Here is a 14,042-nt window from a genome sequence, read left to right as displayed (position 1 = left end):
GTCCGAATGTTCCGAGCGGCACATGCGCCCGGGCAGCGACATGCATGGGGCCTCGTGGGTGTGCGAATGATAGAACAAATAGGCACGCGAAATATGAGGTGGCTGCTGACTTTGAAGTGCAGTTGCTGAGTCTGCCGATGACTGACTGACTGAAGGCAGAACTCTGAGCCGCAGCCACCGAGAAAGGGATGCTTAGTAGAGGGAGAGCACGACACTGTCAAGTTGTGCGGCTGCATGTTTGCGCCGCAGCCAAGAAGGATGACAAACTATGAACGCCTCCAACATGGGCATGCCCTGCCCACACACCACACCGCAGAGTAATGTGCTCTCGGTTGACTGGGTTTGAGGTGTCAGAGACGTGATGGCCTTGCAACACGATTTGCAATTCTGTTTGTTCTCGAGAAACGCGGCTGGGCTGAGGATGGAACCTCGAATGGCCAACCGATGTCTGTTCCCAATTCATATTTGTGACGACGGCGGCGGGCTGATTCTGGATCTGATGCGCTTCGCCTCAAAACATTCGACGCTGTTGCAACCTGCTATTCAGCGCAGCGCCCCATCTCAGGGACGATCAAGGGCCACCAGATGGAACCACTGGAAAGGAAAGGAAATAATATCTCATCTTCCATAGGCAAGGTCTGCATGAGCCATGCCTTGCCTTGCTTCGCTGCCATGTTCAAGGACTCCGGCCCATGTCATGCGCGCAATTGGCAATGGCATAGTGAACCTGTGCTCCGTAGGGCAAGACAGGCGACTATAAGGTTGGCCCGTCACGTTGCGCAGAAACCGGACCCTGCGGCAGGCATTGGACAAGATGAGATCAACCGTAATTTGGGTGTCTCTGTAAGTCAGAAGTGGGCTCGCCGGTCGCCATCATCTGAACAGCCGCGTGCCTTGGGATCAGTACGCGTAGGTTGTCATGTCGGAGGAAGCAACTCTAAAACCCAACCTAAAAAAAGGCGAATGTGGAGGACGTTCAAGGGCCAGCCAGGCTCGCCTCGGCTTTAGGCTCGGAGAGTCATTGAACGATGATGTCGTTATATGTGCTGATGGTTGGAGGCGTGGTGGGTGGCTGCCGCGGAGGCTCTTATCGAGTAATTCGGTCGTTTGTCGTTCGAACGTTAGTAAGGCCGGACTTACTCAAGAGACCGAATCGCTTGGCAACTTGGCAGGCAGGTCACTGGGCGTAGTCGGGGGTATCTTTCGGTGTCGCGAGAGGAGGGGAAGAGAGTCAGCGACATGCAGAGAACCGACCGGTCGTTGGGTGGCACCGGTTGTGGCAGTTTTTGGCAATCTCGTGTTCGGAAATCCGATGTATTCTATAAAGCCCGAGGATGTCGCTGCTTAATTACCTGTCGTTGGAGCATGTGAGGTGGTGACGTGAGGCATATGGCTGATGCGGCTCCGGCGGACTGCGACCCCGACTGCGAGCGACTGCGACTGCGATCGCTTGGCGATGGTGATCATCTGCAGGGCGACGAGGGATCCAACTCAGGGGACCACGACCGACCAGCCTCCAATGGTGGAAACCAACGGTCCTTGAAGCTTCCTTCTCTTGGCCATTTGCGTCTCGATTGACCTAGGCGGGGGTGACGACAAGAAAAGCTTGACTGACATGCAGACATGCAGGACAGGTCGTTAAAGTGGAAAGGATAAAAAAGCAGGCGGGAGGAAACGGGCTTGCAGGTCAGCACCCACATTACTAGGTGCGGTGCCTGTGGCTGGTGGAAAGTGAATGAGTGTAATAAGACGTCTGCGATATGTTTGAGCGATCTGTCTTGGTGTTTCTGCCAAGCCGGCAGTGAGGACAGGGCAGGCGGAGGCGATGTACCGGTCAAACGCTGGAAATGTGACCTCTGGGGATGCGGAGGGGAAGGGGAGCACCTCGGCACCGGGGGATGGAGGAGGAGGGACAGCGTCAGCCTCATTGTGGCAAGTGGAAAGAAAGGTCCGAAGCACCGCCACACAGCACGACACCTGGATGGTCCTCTCCAGACACCTCAGGCAGCAAGAGCCATTGGGTGTGGTCTGTGCACCGGATGACAAACATTACTGCCAATGTTGCATCCCAATCAGGGCCTTGGCCCCCACGTGATCTGGCCCGTGCCACGGATGAAGCTCGGTTCGCGCGGAAAGCGGGAAAGAAACCCTGCAACAGCCAATCAGAGGGCACGTCAGTCTGGCGAGAAACGGGGACCATCCAGCATCCGAGGGAGGGTCCAGACACATGACTGGTTCTGGACCGAGTCCCAACCAACCAACCCCGTTCGGGCCCTCTTAGGTCACTTTTGTGTGTGACTGACTGACTGTGACTGGCCCACCCGCTGCAGCCCAAGGGAAGGAACCACTGAGAGGGAAGGCGTGACTTGCGCCCGACTCGCGCCAGACTGTGTGAGGTGGTCCATGACTGGTGAGTGCCGCCCTCTACCTGACCTTAGGTGCCTACCTACCTACCTCAGATGAGGTCTCCTCTCCCGGACCCGGACGTAAGGCGGGGCACTGGGCAGCAGCGGCAGCAGAACCTATCCGTAGCCCGTAAGGAAGGTAGGTACCACCTGTGGACCTATGGATCCGTAGGTTCACAGTTCACAGTTCAGCTACTCCTCCAGCCCGCCAACCGCCAGCCTCGTTGATTTGTTGCTTGCTTGCCCGCTCCATTCCAATCTGCCCGCCTAATGTAGGCATCGACTTGCGCATTTTTGGCAGAAATCTATCCGCACCGTTCTACATCCATGCCTTAGCCAACGCAGCGGCATCTGCAGCCAGCCAAACGAGAGAGAGGTCCGTCGTTGTTCGTTTCGCACGCTGTTCTTCCCCACGCGCAACGCTCGCTCGCTCCAACGCCTGCCTGCTGCCCGCCCGCCCGCTCGTTTCGCTTCGCTTCGCTTCCCGCGCAAACCTCGACGAACACTATCCGTACGGATACCGTACCTATTCGTCCCTCCCTACGGATATCCAACGGTGGTAGCTACCTACCTGCTACCTACTTTTTGCTGAGGGGACCACCTACGGTCGGGTCACACGCCCACTCAACTCGTCACGTCCCGTCCACGCCCACACACGGCGTGTACCGCCACGCACCGCACCGCACCGCACCCACACCCCCAATCCACCGTCCCTCCATCCATCCACACAATTACCTACTGGTCCTGTCTGACCTTCGACTTGACCATCCGTACCGCACCTCACCGTCGAGACTTGACCGTTCTGTCGTCGGTCTCGGTGTGTCTTGCTCACGTCAAACGTCGCCCACCGTTGTGCCCCCCCCCCCCGTTCAGCGACTCCTCAATCTCCGAACCCGGCACACGGCCACATCGCCGTTCAGGGTCCAAGACACCCGGATCCATTTTCCCACTGCCATCCTATCGATATCATCCGTTCCCGTCGACATCTCTGGGGCCACTAGACCCCGAGCTGTCCCTCCACCTCTCCCCGACTCATCGTCGACGCCCTCCCGTCGCTCTCCCTTCAAAAGGCCTCAATGTCGGACGACGAGTTCACCGGCCCTGACGGCCCATCCGGCGCCGCCGGAGGTGATCGCGACAAGCGCGCACCGCGCTTCAGCTGGACTCCCGCCTACGAGGCCACCTTCTTCCGCTCCCTCTGCGACTCCGTCCAGCTGGGCCTTCGCGAGAACCACTCTTTCAAGTCCGATGCCTGGGATCGCGCTGCTACCGCCTTGCGCGAGAAACATGGCGCATACCCCACAAAGAGCCATCTCGTAAACAAGTCCGATAACGCGCGCAAAAAGTTTCGCCTCTGGCGCGGCTTGCGCGAAGACCCCGAGTTCCTCTACAACCCGACCACGAGAACTGTCACCGCCTCCGAGGAGGCCTGGAAAGCGCACATCGAGGTGAGTCGACACGCGCGCGCGCGCGCTTCCTCAGCACCTGCCCCCCCTGCCGTCCGGCTGTTCTTGACCTCCTCTTCTGACATTGGGCCTTATCGCTGACCGTCTGCCGTAGAAAGAGCCGTTGTCGCGCGCACTACGAGGGCGCCCCTTCGAGCATGAGCAGTACATGGAAATCCTTTATCCGGATGTCGTCGGTTCCGGTGGCGCTCCGAAGCGCATCATGAAGCCGAAGCGCAAAGGACCCGACGTGATCCAGGGCTCCGAGGACCCGGATATGCCGGGTACCGCCGTCCTGGATCTCCAGGTCGACCCGCCATATCGCCCGCCTTCCCAGTCCGGCGTGAACCAACAGCCGGCGCATTCCCGCGGCTCCGTCAGCCAAACCCCCGCAGCAAACATCCACCAGCCCATGATACCCCAACAGCAAACACAGCAACCACAACAAAGACCCACATCCACGACCATCCCGCCTAGGACGCACATCGCAGGCACCAGCGCCCTCACGCCACCCGAGGAGACGGCGACGGGACGCAAGCGATTCCCCCAACATGCCCCGACAACCGACAAGGCCCCGACGGCGCAAATGGGCCACCCCACGGCGCAGCCGGTGGAGAAGCGGCGCCGCATTTCTGGCTATGCCAACCCCGCCCAGGCCTCCGCCTCGGCGTCATCGTCTGCAAGCAACCTGGACGCGACGACGGCCTCGATGATGAATGTTGGCAAGCAGCTACTCGAGGATGGGCTGGTCAAGATCGCCGACGCCATCCGGGGCCCAACCAGATATCCCGAGCAAGCCATCGATATTTTCTTCCGTGACTTTTCCGATGAGGATATGGATCTCCAGCTTAAGATTGCAGAGAAGGCTCTCACAGATGACAACAAGGCCATGATCTTCTGCAAGATGCCTCCGCCGCTGCGCAACCACTGGGTGAAGCGACTGAGAGAGCTGCACAACAACCGACCCAACGCATGAGGGGGGACAGGGCAGAAAAGAGGGGGAGTGTGACGAAGAAAAAAGAAGAACAGCAGGCGGTGAAGGCCGAGTAAACGAAAGAGCCTTGATCCGTCAGTGTAGGATTCGTGGTGACACGGCGTTTCGATGTTAAGACGACCCTCTCGTACGCGATGGTCAGCAGGGGGCACAGGGCTTTAAAGGCAGGCTAGGCTAGCAAAGGCTTTTTTGGGGGCACTTTGAACAAGATGGAAAGGCTGGATCAAGCGCAAGTTGACAGAAGTGCGAGGGCGTTCTTTGGTGTCCGGTCTGGGGTGGCAGGTTCAAACTGGGGCTGGAGGAGTTAGCAACCAAACGGCATAGCGACTGGGATGTTGAGCTTTCGCGACACCTTACTTTTTTTGTTGTCTCGTACGATTCTACGATATTACTACCACCACTACCAGCGATGAGCAGCGGAGGCGAAATTATCGGGCCGAGATGGAGAGTAAGAGAGTGAGGCAGGTCAGGTCTCCTTTTTTTCTATTATAGTATATTCAATACTTATTGTCGATATTGAAAATGTGGGCAAGTAATCCGGAACGATGCTGTGAAACTAGTGAGCCTCGGGTATGACTCATTTGAGTAGTAGACTGGGATGGGGATGATGGGTTGGATGGGAAGACACTGTGTGTGTGAGCCTAGATGCAAGTCATTCAAGCGAGCAATGTTTTCTGGTGTGGGACAGCTCAGTTGAGATGGTGAGGAGTATCATGTGTGTCCGTATTCGCCCTGAACGCCAAGTACATACATAGCGGAGAGCCTTTCCACGTCGTGTATATCGTCAAAGACCGTTAAAATTCGCCCCGCGCCCGAGTCCGCGCTGCAATCATGTCATGCCCATGAGTAGAATTATAAGAGTTCCAAGCCATCCGCAAAAGTCCAAGTGTCATTACAACAGACTTGTCTTCATTTCTTGCCCTTGGTCTTGTAGAGGTAGCTGTAAGGTAAGGTAGTCAGTATCGGATCTTCATCACTCCATGGGGAAAAACGAGGGGTCAGCGACTTACTTTCCGAGAACGCCCTCGCCAAGACCGACAACACCCAAGATGCCCAGGCCGAGGCCGACGCTCTGCCACGACAGACGGCCGCGCTCGTAGAGACCCCACGCCTTGTATCCGAGGAACGCGCTCAGGCCGACGACGCCAACAAGGTTGGAGACGACGAGGGCGCTGGCGCTGCCGTCGCTGAGGCTGGCGAACTGACGCTTCAGCCAGGAGTCGGCCCTGCGGGCCTTGCTGGCGGCCTTCTTCTTGGCGAGGTCGGCCTCGGCGCGGGCCTTCTCCTCGCGGTCGCGGCGGTCGGCCTGGGTATCGGTCTGGATCTCCTGCTCGAGGAAGTCATTGGGGACGGTGTGTACGCTCGGCATGTCGACGTCGACGAGGGAGGAGGTGGAGGCGGCGGAGTCGGTGACGGCGACTTCAGGGGGTTGAGGGGCGGCAGCCTGGAGGAGAGGGAGTTAGTTGGGGGGTTTTGTTCATGTTGTACGGTTTTGCGTCATTGTAAACATTGGAGGAGAGAAAAGGAGCATCACGCGATCTCGCAACGTACCTCCTCGGGAGTCTGCTTGGGGCCCTTGGCTGCAGCGGCGGCGTACGACACTGCATTGCCTGTTAGTACACACGAGAAGTCGCTTGACGGCAACAAAGAAACCTACTTGTGTATTACTGGTGCGGGATGAAGCTGAAGAGATGGAGGTTGGATGTGAGGGAGCAAGCTTCGAATGTGGTGGTGGTGTGCGAGAGGAAAAAAGGTGTGATAGGCTGGCAAATGACGTGGGATGGATGATGGGAGGTGCCTTTTAAGAGGTGGCTGTCATGTGAAGGAGAAAACCGGGAGAAGAGGAGGGAAAAGTCGAGAATCGGGAGGGGGAGGGAAAATTGCGAAGCCAAGGGCAATAGGCGCGGTAAAATGATGGCGCACCAGGGCGGGTCGTCAGGTCGTCAGGTTGGTTGGCAGGTAGGTAGGGACGCAGTAGTGTAGGTACCTAGATGCGGTAAGTGAGGTGGTGGTCAAACCACCTCCTCAGCTGCACCGTGAGCTGGTCACGGCCAAGTCATCAGGTGCAGGTAAGGTACAATTTCACTCCCCCTCACAGATTCGAGCTTTCCTTGATCTTGGTTGGCGCGTGGGAAACCTTGGAGACCAATGACGTATGCGGCTCGGGAGCTTGGGACACCTCACTCTGGTGCACCTCCCGGCCAATCACAACGTCATACCTCCACTCTGCGATGGGGGTGTTCGGCCTAGACCCGGGGAACAAGCCGGGAAACGGCCAGGAACGCTGTCATGCAGCGGGCCTTGTAAGGATGGGGGCCCGCGTGGGATTGGGTGGACGGGTGCCCATTAATAACAGAGGTTTGCAGTGTTGTTCGTGCTGCTACCCAGGCTCAGGGCTGATGGGCCCAGAAGGAGATGAAAGAGTCATGCTGTCGTGTTCGTTGCTGGGCGATGTGAGGCTATTCCCACCCACAAGACCACCCACCTAGTCGCATAAATGACACATATTGACATACTACTTTCAGACAAAAGGAAAACATCTTTGGAGATGTGTGTGTGTGTGTATGTCTATTGTTCTTGGTTGTGGTTTTGCGTGGTTGTTGGTTCCTACTGATACACTTTGTACACGATTATGGTACACGCAGAATATGCCCGGATTTTCCCGTCATGCTCGTCATTAGCTGCCTCTTTTGCTGCGTCCACATCTTTCCTCGTCGATGTCCGCATCTAATCCCTGCCGTCCACGTGCATGGATTTCTACAATGGTAAAAAAGGTGTGGAGATGTTTTGGTTTTTGTTTAGTTGTCGTTCGCCGCAGTGGCATCCGTCGCCGCGGTGTTGGACTTGGTGAGGTCAACGCTGTCGACCTTGACAGCCTTCTTGGGCTTGGTCTTCTTCTCCGTCTCCTTCTTCTCGGGCTCGGACTTGATCTCGACCTTCTTGATCTCCGAGTCGCTCTTGATCTCGGCCTTGGGGGCCTCGGTCTTCGTCTCCTTGGGTGCTTCCTGCTTGGCCTCCTTGGGAGCCTCCTTCTTCTCTTCGGCGGCGGGCGGAATGGAAGCATCGGCGTTGGCGTCGAGAGTGGGCTGGGCATCGTCGGGGGCGGGACCTTCCTCGTCGTCGGCAAGCTCAGCACCGTAGACGTCGGGGTACTTGCGGAAACACGTCTGCATTCCCCTACAGATAGTTAGCATATCCGTAACAAACCATAACCATGTGGATTCATGTAAACGTACTGGAACTTCTCAATGCAGTCCATGCCCTTGGGCTCCTCCTTGGAGTAGACGAAGCAGCTGAAGGCAGCCTTGAACTCCTCGCCACAGGGTCCGTCGGCCATGCCGCCGAGGCACGGGCAGTCCCAGTTGATCTCGCCCGTCTCGGGGTTGAAAGCACCCTGCTGGTCGGCCTCCGCCTCCAGGGCCTCGGGAGAACCGGGCGCCGGCTCGCCCTCGGTCTGAATCGCCTGTGCGTTGTCGGCCGCAGGAGCGGGCTTGGGCTGCTCCGCCTTCACAATCGCGCGCTTGCGCTTCTCTTCGACGATGGCGTCAACGGTGGTCAGGTCGGCATCGGAAAACTGGGAGGGCGCGGGAATCGTGCGGGCTGGTGTCGCGGACAGAGTTAATCATGTATCCCTTGCGTTTGTAGAAGGACTGTGATGCCAGACGTACCGACGGGCTCCTCGGCGAAGACTGGGCTGGTGTTGTACCAGTAGAGCGCACCAAAGGCGGCACCCCATCTCAACGCCGAGCTCTTCCATGTCCGGGGCTTGTCGGCGGGTGCTGTCGAGGCGAATCGGCGAGGGGCTGCGCGAATTGCGGATTGGCGGGCGGCGCTCAAGGCGCGGGGCGTCGTGCGGACAGCGCTGCGATACATTGTGAATGCTGAAAACCAGGGACCAAAGAAACCAAAGACGGGGTAAGAAGACAAAGGGGAAGAGGCAAGGTAATTAGATTCGCGGAGGGCGCGGTCGAGGAGCCGATAGACTGGTTGGTAATCTACAGATTCGGAAAGAAAATTGAAGCTTCGATTTCGGGTTCTGCCGGGGTTTACGCGGCGCAATCTGCACCCTTGCACCTGGCTGGCTTCGGCCGATCGGACGGCCCAGCAGGAAAAAAAGAAATCAGAGGAAAAATCGGGGTCATTCAAGCATTTCTACTGGTCATCAAGTCGGTTGGGTCACTTTATGCAGTTGATTCCTTTTTTGGTGCTCTGCAAATGACATCTACATATCCCGCACGCAGCTGTCTGTCAAAAGATAACCCCTTGTAGACGTTGGTGATACAGCTGAGGGGAACATTTTTATTCTTCATTCAAATTGTTCTAGGCCACCTGTGATGCTTGGTTCTGACTGACTTTCTTTTCGGACTATTTTGGCTACCTGTGCAGGTGGAATATTTGTACATAGAAGCTCGACTTGCTGTCGTTTGGCGGGGTAGACGAGTAACTTCACAAGATGTCATCGCCGAGCTTCGAGTGGCGCCCCATTGCATTTCTGCGAGACAGGCAGCCCGATACCGAGCCTGCTGCATTTGCTCTCATTGTGCTCAACCAGCCACTGAAGCAGACCCCGGTACTTGATTTGTTGTGGCAGAATGGTACGATTTGGTATCTGATATTTTTCACGCGGAATACTGACGCCTTTCGTAGCCATCGTAAGAGTTGCTGCGGACGGCGGAGCGAATCGACTTCTTGATCTGAGCAAAGCGACACAGTCGCAGTCGCAGTCGCAGACCACTCCTTATGTTCGTTTGAACCTCTGAATGCCGAAGTGCGCCGTTCTAATCGCTGCAGGCCAATCTTGACGCCATTATCGGAGACTTGGACTCGTTAGATCCTGTGGCCAAAGACTTCTACACCAATTTGGAAAAGCCCGCCCAGATCGTGCATATGCCCGACCAGATTTCGACAGACTTCGGCAAGTCTATTCGTTGGATCAGATCACAACACCCCAACGTCGACATTGTTGCCCTTGGAGGTCTCGGCGGCCGAGTGGACCAGGGCCTCAGTCAGGTACACCAGCTATATCTCTCGCAGCCAGGACCGGGGTATGATGAGGGCAAGATGTACTTGGTGTCCGGCCAGAGCTTGACCTTCCTGCTGAAGCCAGGAATCCACAGCATTAAAGTGCGGGAGGGCGGCGAGGACGTCTTTGGAAAACATGTCGGCATCATTCCCATTGGAGGAACGAGCTACATCACCACCGAGGGGCTCGAGTGGGATGTTGTGGACTGGGAAACCAAGTTTGGAGGCCATATGAGCACCAGCAACCATGTGCTACCCGAGACGAAGGTGGTCAAGATCGGGACAACAGAGACTGTGCTTTTCACGATTGCCCTCGCGGGAATAGAATAAACCAACGTCGACTGTCGCTTGCTGTACACGGTGTTTCTGAATACTCGGCCACCGACACCAGACGCCATGCCCCCCTAAATGCCCTGAGATGTCGCGGACTTTTGATCGCCGCCCCCAACGCCACGTAATGAAGAAACAAACGAATTATCGCAGGAAGTGTAGGACCAGCCAGCAGAAGAGGAAGAAGACGATGACGCCAGCCCAGAAAATCCACTTGTCCTCCTTCGCACGGCGCTCGATCATGCGGATAGTGTCACCGGAGATGCCCAGCGTATTGCCGACTGAGTATAGCCTCTTTTGGGTGTTCTTGAGCATCTCGCGCTGTGTTCCAAGGTCGCCGAGGACAGCCTGGCCGCGAGCAATGTACTCATCCAGTGCTGAATTTGTCTGCGCAAAGAAGTTCTGCTCCCGCAGCGCGTGCTGCTCTCTCGTGACATCGTTTCCACCCATACTCAAACCACCAATCTGGCCTCCTGTTGAAGCGCCTCTGCTGTGGAACGAGGACGACTTGTTGACGTTGGCGTAGGGGTTCTCTGGTGTCGAAGTGACATAGGCTCGACGGCCCAGTAGCTCGCCTCGGTTGTTGCTGTGGACGGCATCTTCGCGCGCCTTTTTGAGGTCGTCGACTTGGGATCGGAAGTCGGCCAGGTCGTCGCGAAACCGCTTGACACGCTCGAAGGCCTCTTCTTGCTTCTTGGGGACGAGCTCCTGGCGCGCAAGCTGGTTGTACTCGTCGATGGTCTTGGAGAAGGAGGCGAGGGATGCAGAGACGTTGCCGATCTCGGATGGGGTCAGGGCGACGGCTTGGGCTGCGGAGTCGGAGAGCTTCTCAAGATCTTTGCGGATGGCCTTGCTTTGGCGCAGGGCCGAGTTGTACTGGACGTTCTGCAGCTAACAGTTAGCAGTGCAGGCGCAAAACAGGTGCTTAGGGTCCCGACTAACCATACTGTTTCAGTTTGCGCGAGGCGACTTGTCTAGGCGAGCTTCTGCAAAAATCGAAGAAAGATCAAGGACTAGACTTGTGGTTGGAGCGAAAGGTGTTCGAATGCGCAGCTCCCCTTTGCCTTGCCGACGACAAGCTGGAGCTCAATCTACTTACAACAAGTGGCTTCTCGGGCAAGGGAGACGCCCAGGAAAACACGTCACCGCCTTCCAATTCGGAAGAAGAGGCAGCCCAGTGCAAGAAGCCGTGTGGAAGCAGTACACACACGATGCGGGATGCACGGTCCTTCCCGGAAGGCAATCGCGACGGTTACCTTTGATACCTTGTTTCCAGCATCGTACATACTGACGGTTCCTATATCGACATCCACTTGTTCATTTGCTCTTTCTAGCACCTGTGGTCAGTTCTTTTCGACTTGCATCATGCGTGCTTACATGGAATGCGCTGCGAACCAGCATTTCGACCGAAGTGCTCTTACGTATTCGCCGATGGCGGACCGCTAGTAGCTTCACGAGCACCGGTGACTCTTCATGATTGCATCTTGATCACAGCTTGACGAAATCGGACTTACCATCAGCCTCGCCCGGTACAAAAGAAAGCAAGCGCCGGCGCATTCAGGAACCAGAAGCTTAACCCCAGAATGGCCCGCCAACGTGATACCGCCGTGGAGAATACCGTCTCCATTATGGCCACAGGATTCCGCAGGCGGTCGCCGACTCGGTACCGAGATGCAGTGTCGCTCGATAGTGATGCCGCCCATACTGACCAACAATAGGCCACGCGAGGCGATGATCCATTATCTCATCGCCGTCGCTGTTTAGCGAGATTCTTAGCCTCATATGCCATTTTTTCCACAATCTCCTAAAGTCCTATTGCCGGACAACGATGCGACTATAATTGGACTTCAACCCACTCTCCACGGTCCATCCCCTTGGCACACAGAAGAAGCGAAACCACCATCAGCCCACCCACGATGTCTAGACCATCAAGCCCAGTGCCCTCCGAGAAGTCAGTACCGCCCACCGGCTCGACAAAGTCGGATCTGGAAGATGTTGAGGCCACAGCAGCACCGCCTTCAGAGCAACCAGAGCAACCTCCACGATACTCCATTTACACGACATGGGAGAAACGTTTCATCGTGCTAGGTGCCTGTTTGGCCGCCTTCTTCTCTCCTTTCACCGCTCAGATTTACCTGCCCGCCCTCACGGTTCTGGCCGAGGATTTCAACGTCTCTGACTCTGACATGAACCTCACCCTTACGACCTACATGATCTTCCAGGGTATTGTACCCATGTTCATCGGTTCGCTAGCCGACAATAGCGGCAGACGACCAGCCTATGTCATCTGCTTCGTCGTTTACATCGCCGCCAATATCGGCCTCGCCTTGTCACAGAACTACGCCTCTCTGCTCGTCGTCCGGTGTTTACAGTCGGCCGGCTCGAGTAGCACAGTTGCACTCGCCTCCGCTGTCGTTGCAGACGTCGTGACAAGCGCAGAGAGGGGTCAATACATTGGAATAACCGTCGTTCCAATCGTTCTTGCGCCTGCGCTTGGCCCAGTCCTCGGTGGCATCCTGACCCAGTTCCTGGGTTGGCGGGCCATATTCTGGTTTCTGGCCATCCTCTCCGGCGTATTCTTCATTGCCCTGCTACTCTTCTTCCCAGAAACCTGTCGAAGAATTGTGGATGACGGCTCCGCTCGACCCCCGCGACTGTACCGCACCGGCTACCAGCTATTGAAGGACTACCTCAGATCTAAGAGGACTCGCGGCGACGAAATAACTAGAACGACAACTGGAGGAACATCGAACACCGCAAGACCATCCCTTTCGTTCAAGATCAACCCTTTCGCCTCCCTCATGCTTCTCTTTCACAAGGAAATGGGCCTTCTTTTGGGCTTCAGCGCCATCGTTTTCGCCGGTTTCTATGCCATCGCCGCTTCCATGCCAACCCAATTCGCGCAGCTGTACGGCTTTGACAGCTTGAAAGTTGGGCTCATGTACCTGCCGTTGGCTGGAGGGTCTGTTGTCGCGGGGTTCGTCGTTGGACCCCTTATCAACTGGAACTACCGTCGGCACTGTAGGCGCCTGGGCATCCCGTACGATAAGTCTCGTCAGCAGGACCTGTCTGATTTTCCCATTGAGAAGGCTCGCCTCGAGATAGGCCTGCCTTTGCTGTTCTTCAGCTCGATTCTGCTCTTGATTTGGGGATGGGTTCTCCAGGTTGGTGCGCCGGTAGCAGTTCCCTGCGTACTCCTCTTCCTCTTTGGAGTCGGAATGATCGGCTTTAACAACACCACCAACACTCTCATCGTCGACATTCACCCAGGCAAAGCAGGCACAGCTACGGCGGCAAACAACTTCACTAGATGCCTGCTGGGCGCCGCTGCGACCGCTGCCATCTTGCCCATGATCAACGGAATGGGAGTTGGCTGGGCTTTCACACTCCTGGCTCTCCTTTATGTCGTGTTTAGCCCGTCTTTGCTAGCCGTCATGTACTGGGGAGTCAAATGGCGCAAGGCAGCAAAGGAGAAGGAGCTGAAGAAGAAAGGCACTGCTTGAGAATTGTGATACCACCACTGATTGCATTTATGATACGTAGCATGATACCCGAGACATTTATATAGAAATTTGACCAATGCAAGATCTCGCCGAATTTTCAACCCCGCCCCGTAGCATGATTTTCCTGGGGCCTGTGTTTGAGTGACTGGTTCTACATCTCGCTGCTGCCTGTACGCCCTGCCGTTGACACCAGAATCGCGGGGTTGAAACGAGAACTTGGCAGTCAGCGCGCCACGGCCAACCTCCCCTCAGCCCACCGCTTCATTCATCTTCAAATTCAACTCATCACAAAATCGACTTCCCATCTCACTCCCACTTACGAATCCTCCAGTCATCTCACGTA

The 14,042-nt window shown here is 56.3% G+C and overlaps 5 protein-coding genes across 5 annotated transcripts; 3 read left to right on the top strand and 2 right to left on the bottom strand.

The window, feature by feature from the left end:
- Positions 1–3,481: 3,481 nt before the first annotated feature.
- LIMYB (L10-interacting MYB domain-containing protein) lies at positions 3,482–4,826 on the top strand (the record flags this gene model as incomplete). Its single annotated transcript, XM_037321075.1, has 2 exons — positions 3,482–3,853; positions 3,966–4,826. The coding sequence occupies 2 exons, from the start codon at positions 3,482–3,484 to the stop codon at positions 4,824–4,826; spliced, it is 1,233 nt and encodes a 410-aa protein (XP_037180533.1).
- Positions 4,827–5,753: 927 nt separating this feature from the next.
- Positions 5,754–7,350, bottom strand: CGCA056_v005823 (uncharacterized protein; the record flags this gene model as incomplete). The annotated part of the gene is made up of 4 exons (XM_037321074.1): positions 5,754–5,784; positions 5,855–6,288; positions 6,396–6,445; positions 7,347–7,350. 4 exons carry the CDS (start codon positions 7,348–7,350, stop codon positions 5,754–5,756), a joined length of 519 nt encoding a protein of 172 aa, XP_037182194.1.
- A 292-nt stretch (positions 7,351–7,642) lies between these two features.
- Positions 7,643–8,717, bottom strand: MIA40 (Mitochondrial intermembrane space import and assembly protein 40; the record flags this gene model as incomplete). The annotated part of the gene is made up of 3 exons (XM_037321073.1): positions 7,643–8,021; positions 8,081–8,444; positions 8,513–8,717. 3 exons carry the CDS (start codon positions 8,715–8,717, stop codon positions 7,643–7,645), a joined length of 948 nt encoding a protein of 315 aa, XP_037181110.1.
- Positions 8,718–9,297: 580 nt separating this feature from the next.
- On the top strand, positions 9,298–10,196 carry TPK3 (Thiamine pyrophosphokinase 3; the record flags this gene model as incomplete). The annotated part of the gene is made up of 3 exons (XM_037321072.1): positions 9,298–9,439; positions 9,492–9,586; positions 9,636–10,196. The coding sequence occupies 3 exons, from the start codon at positions 9,298–9,300 to the stop codon at positions 10,194–10,196; spliced, it is 798 nt and encodes a 265-aa protein (XP_037181371.1).
- A 1,916-nt stretch (positions 10,197–12,112) lies between these two features.
- ITP1-6 (Itaconate transport protein) lies at positions 12,113–13,699 on the top strand (the record flags this gene model as incomplete). The annotated part of the gene is made up of 1 exon (XM_037321071.1): positions 12,113–13,699. One exon carries the CDS (start codon positions 12,113–12,115, stop codon positions 13,697–13,699), a length of 1,587 nt encoding a protein of 528 aa, XP_037182205.1.
- Between the last annotated feature and the right edge of the window lie 343 nt (positions 13,700–14,042).

The sequence above is a fragment of the Colletotrichum aenigma genome (assembly GCF_013390185.1).
Source record: "Colletotrichum aenigma strain Cg56 chromosome Unknown KSG_Cg56_contig03, whole genome shotgun sequence".
Classification (NCBI taxonomy): domain Eukaryota; kingdom Fungi; phylum Ascomycota; class Sordariomycetes; order Glomerellales; family Glomerellaceae; genus Colletotrichum; species Colletotrichum aenigma.
This window is presented reverse-complemented; position numbering and strand designations above follow the sequence as displayed.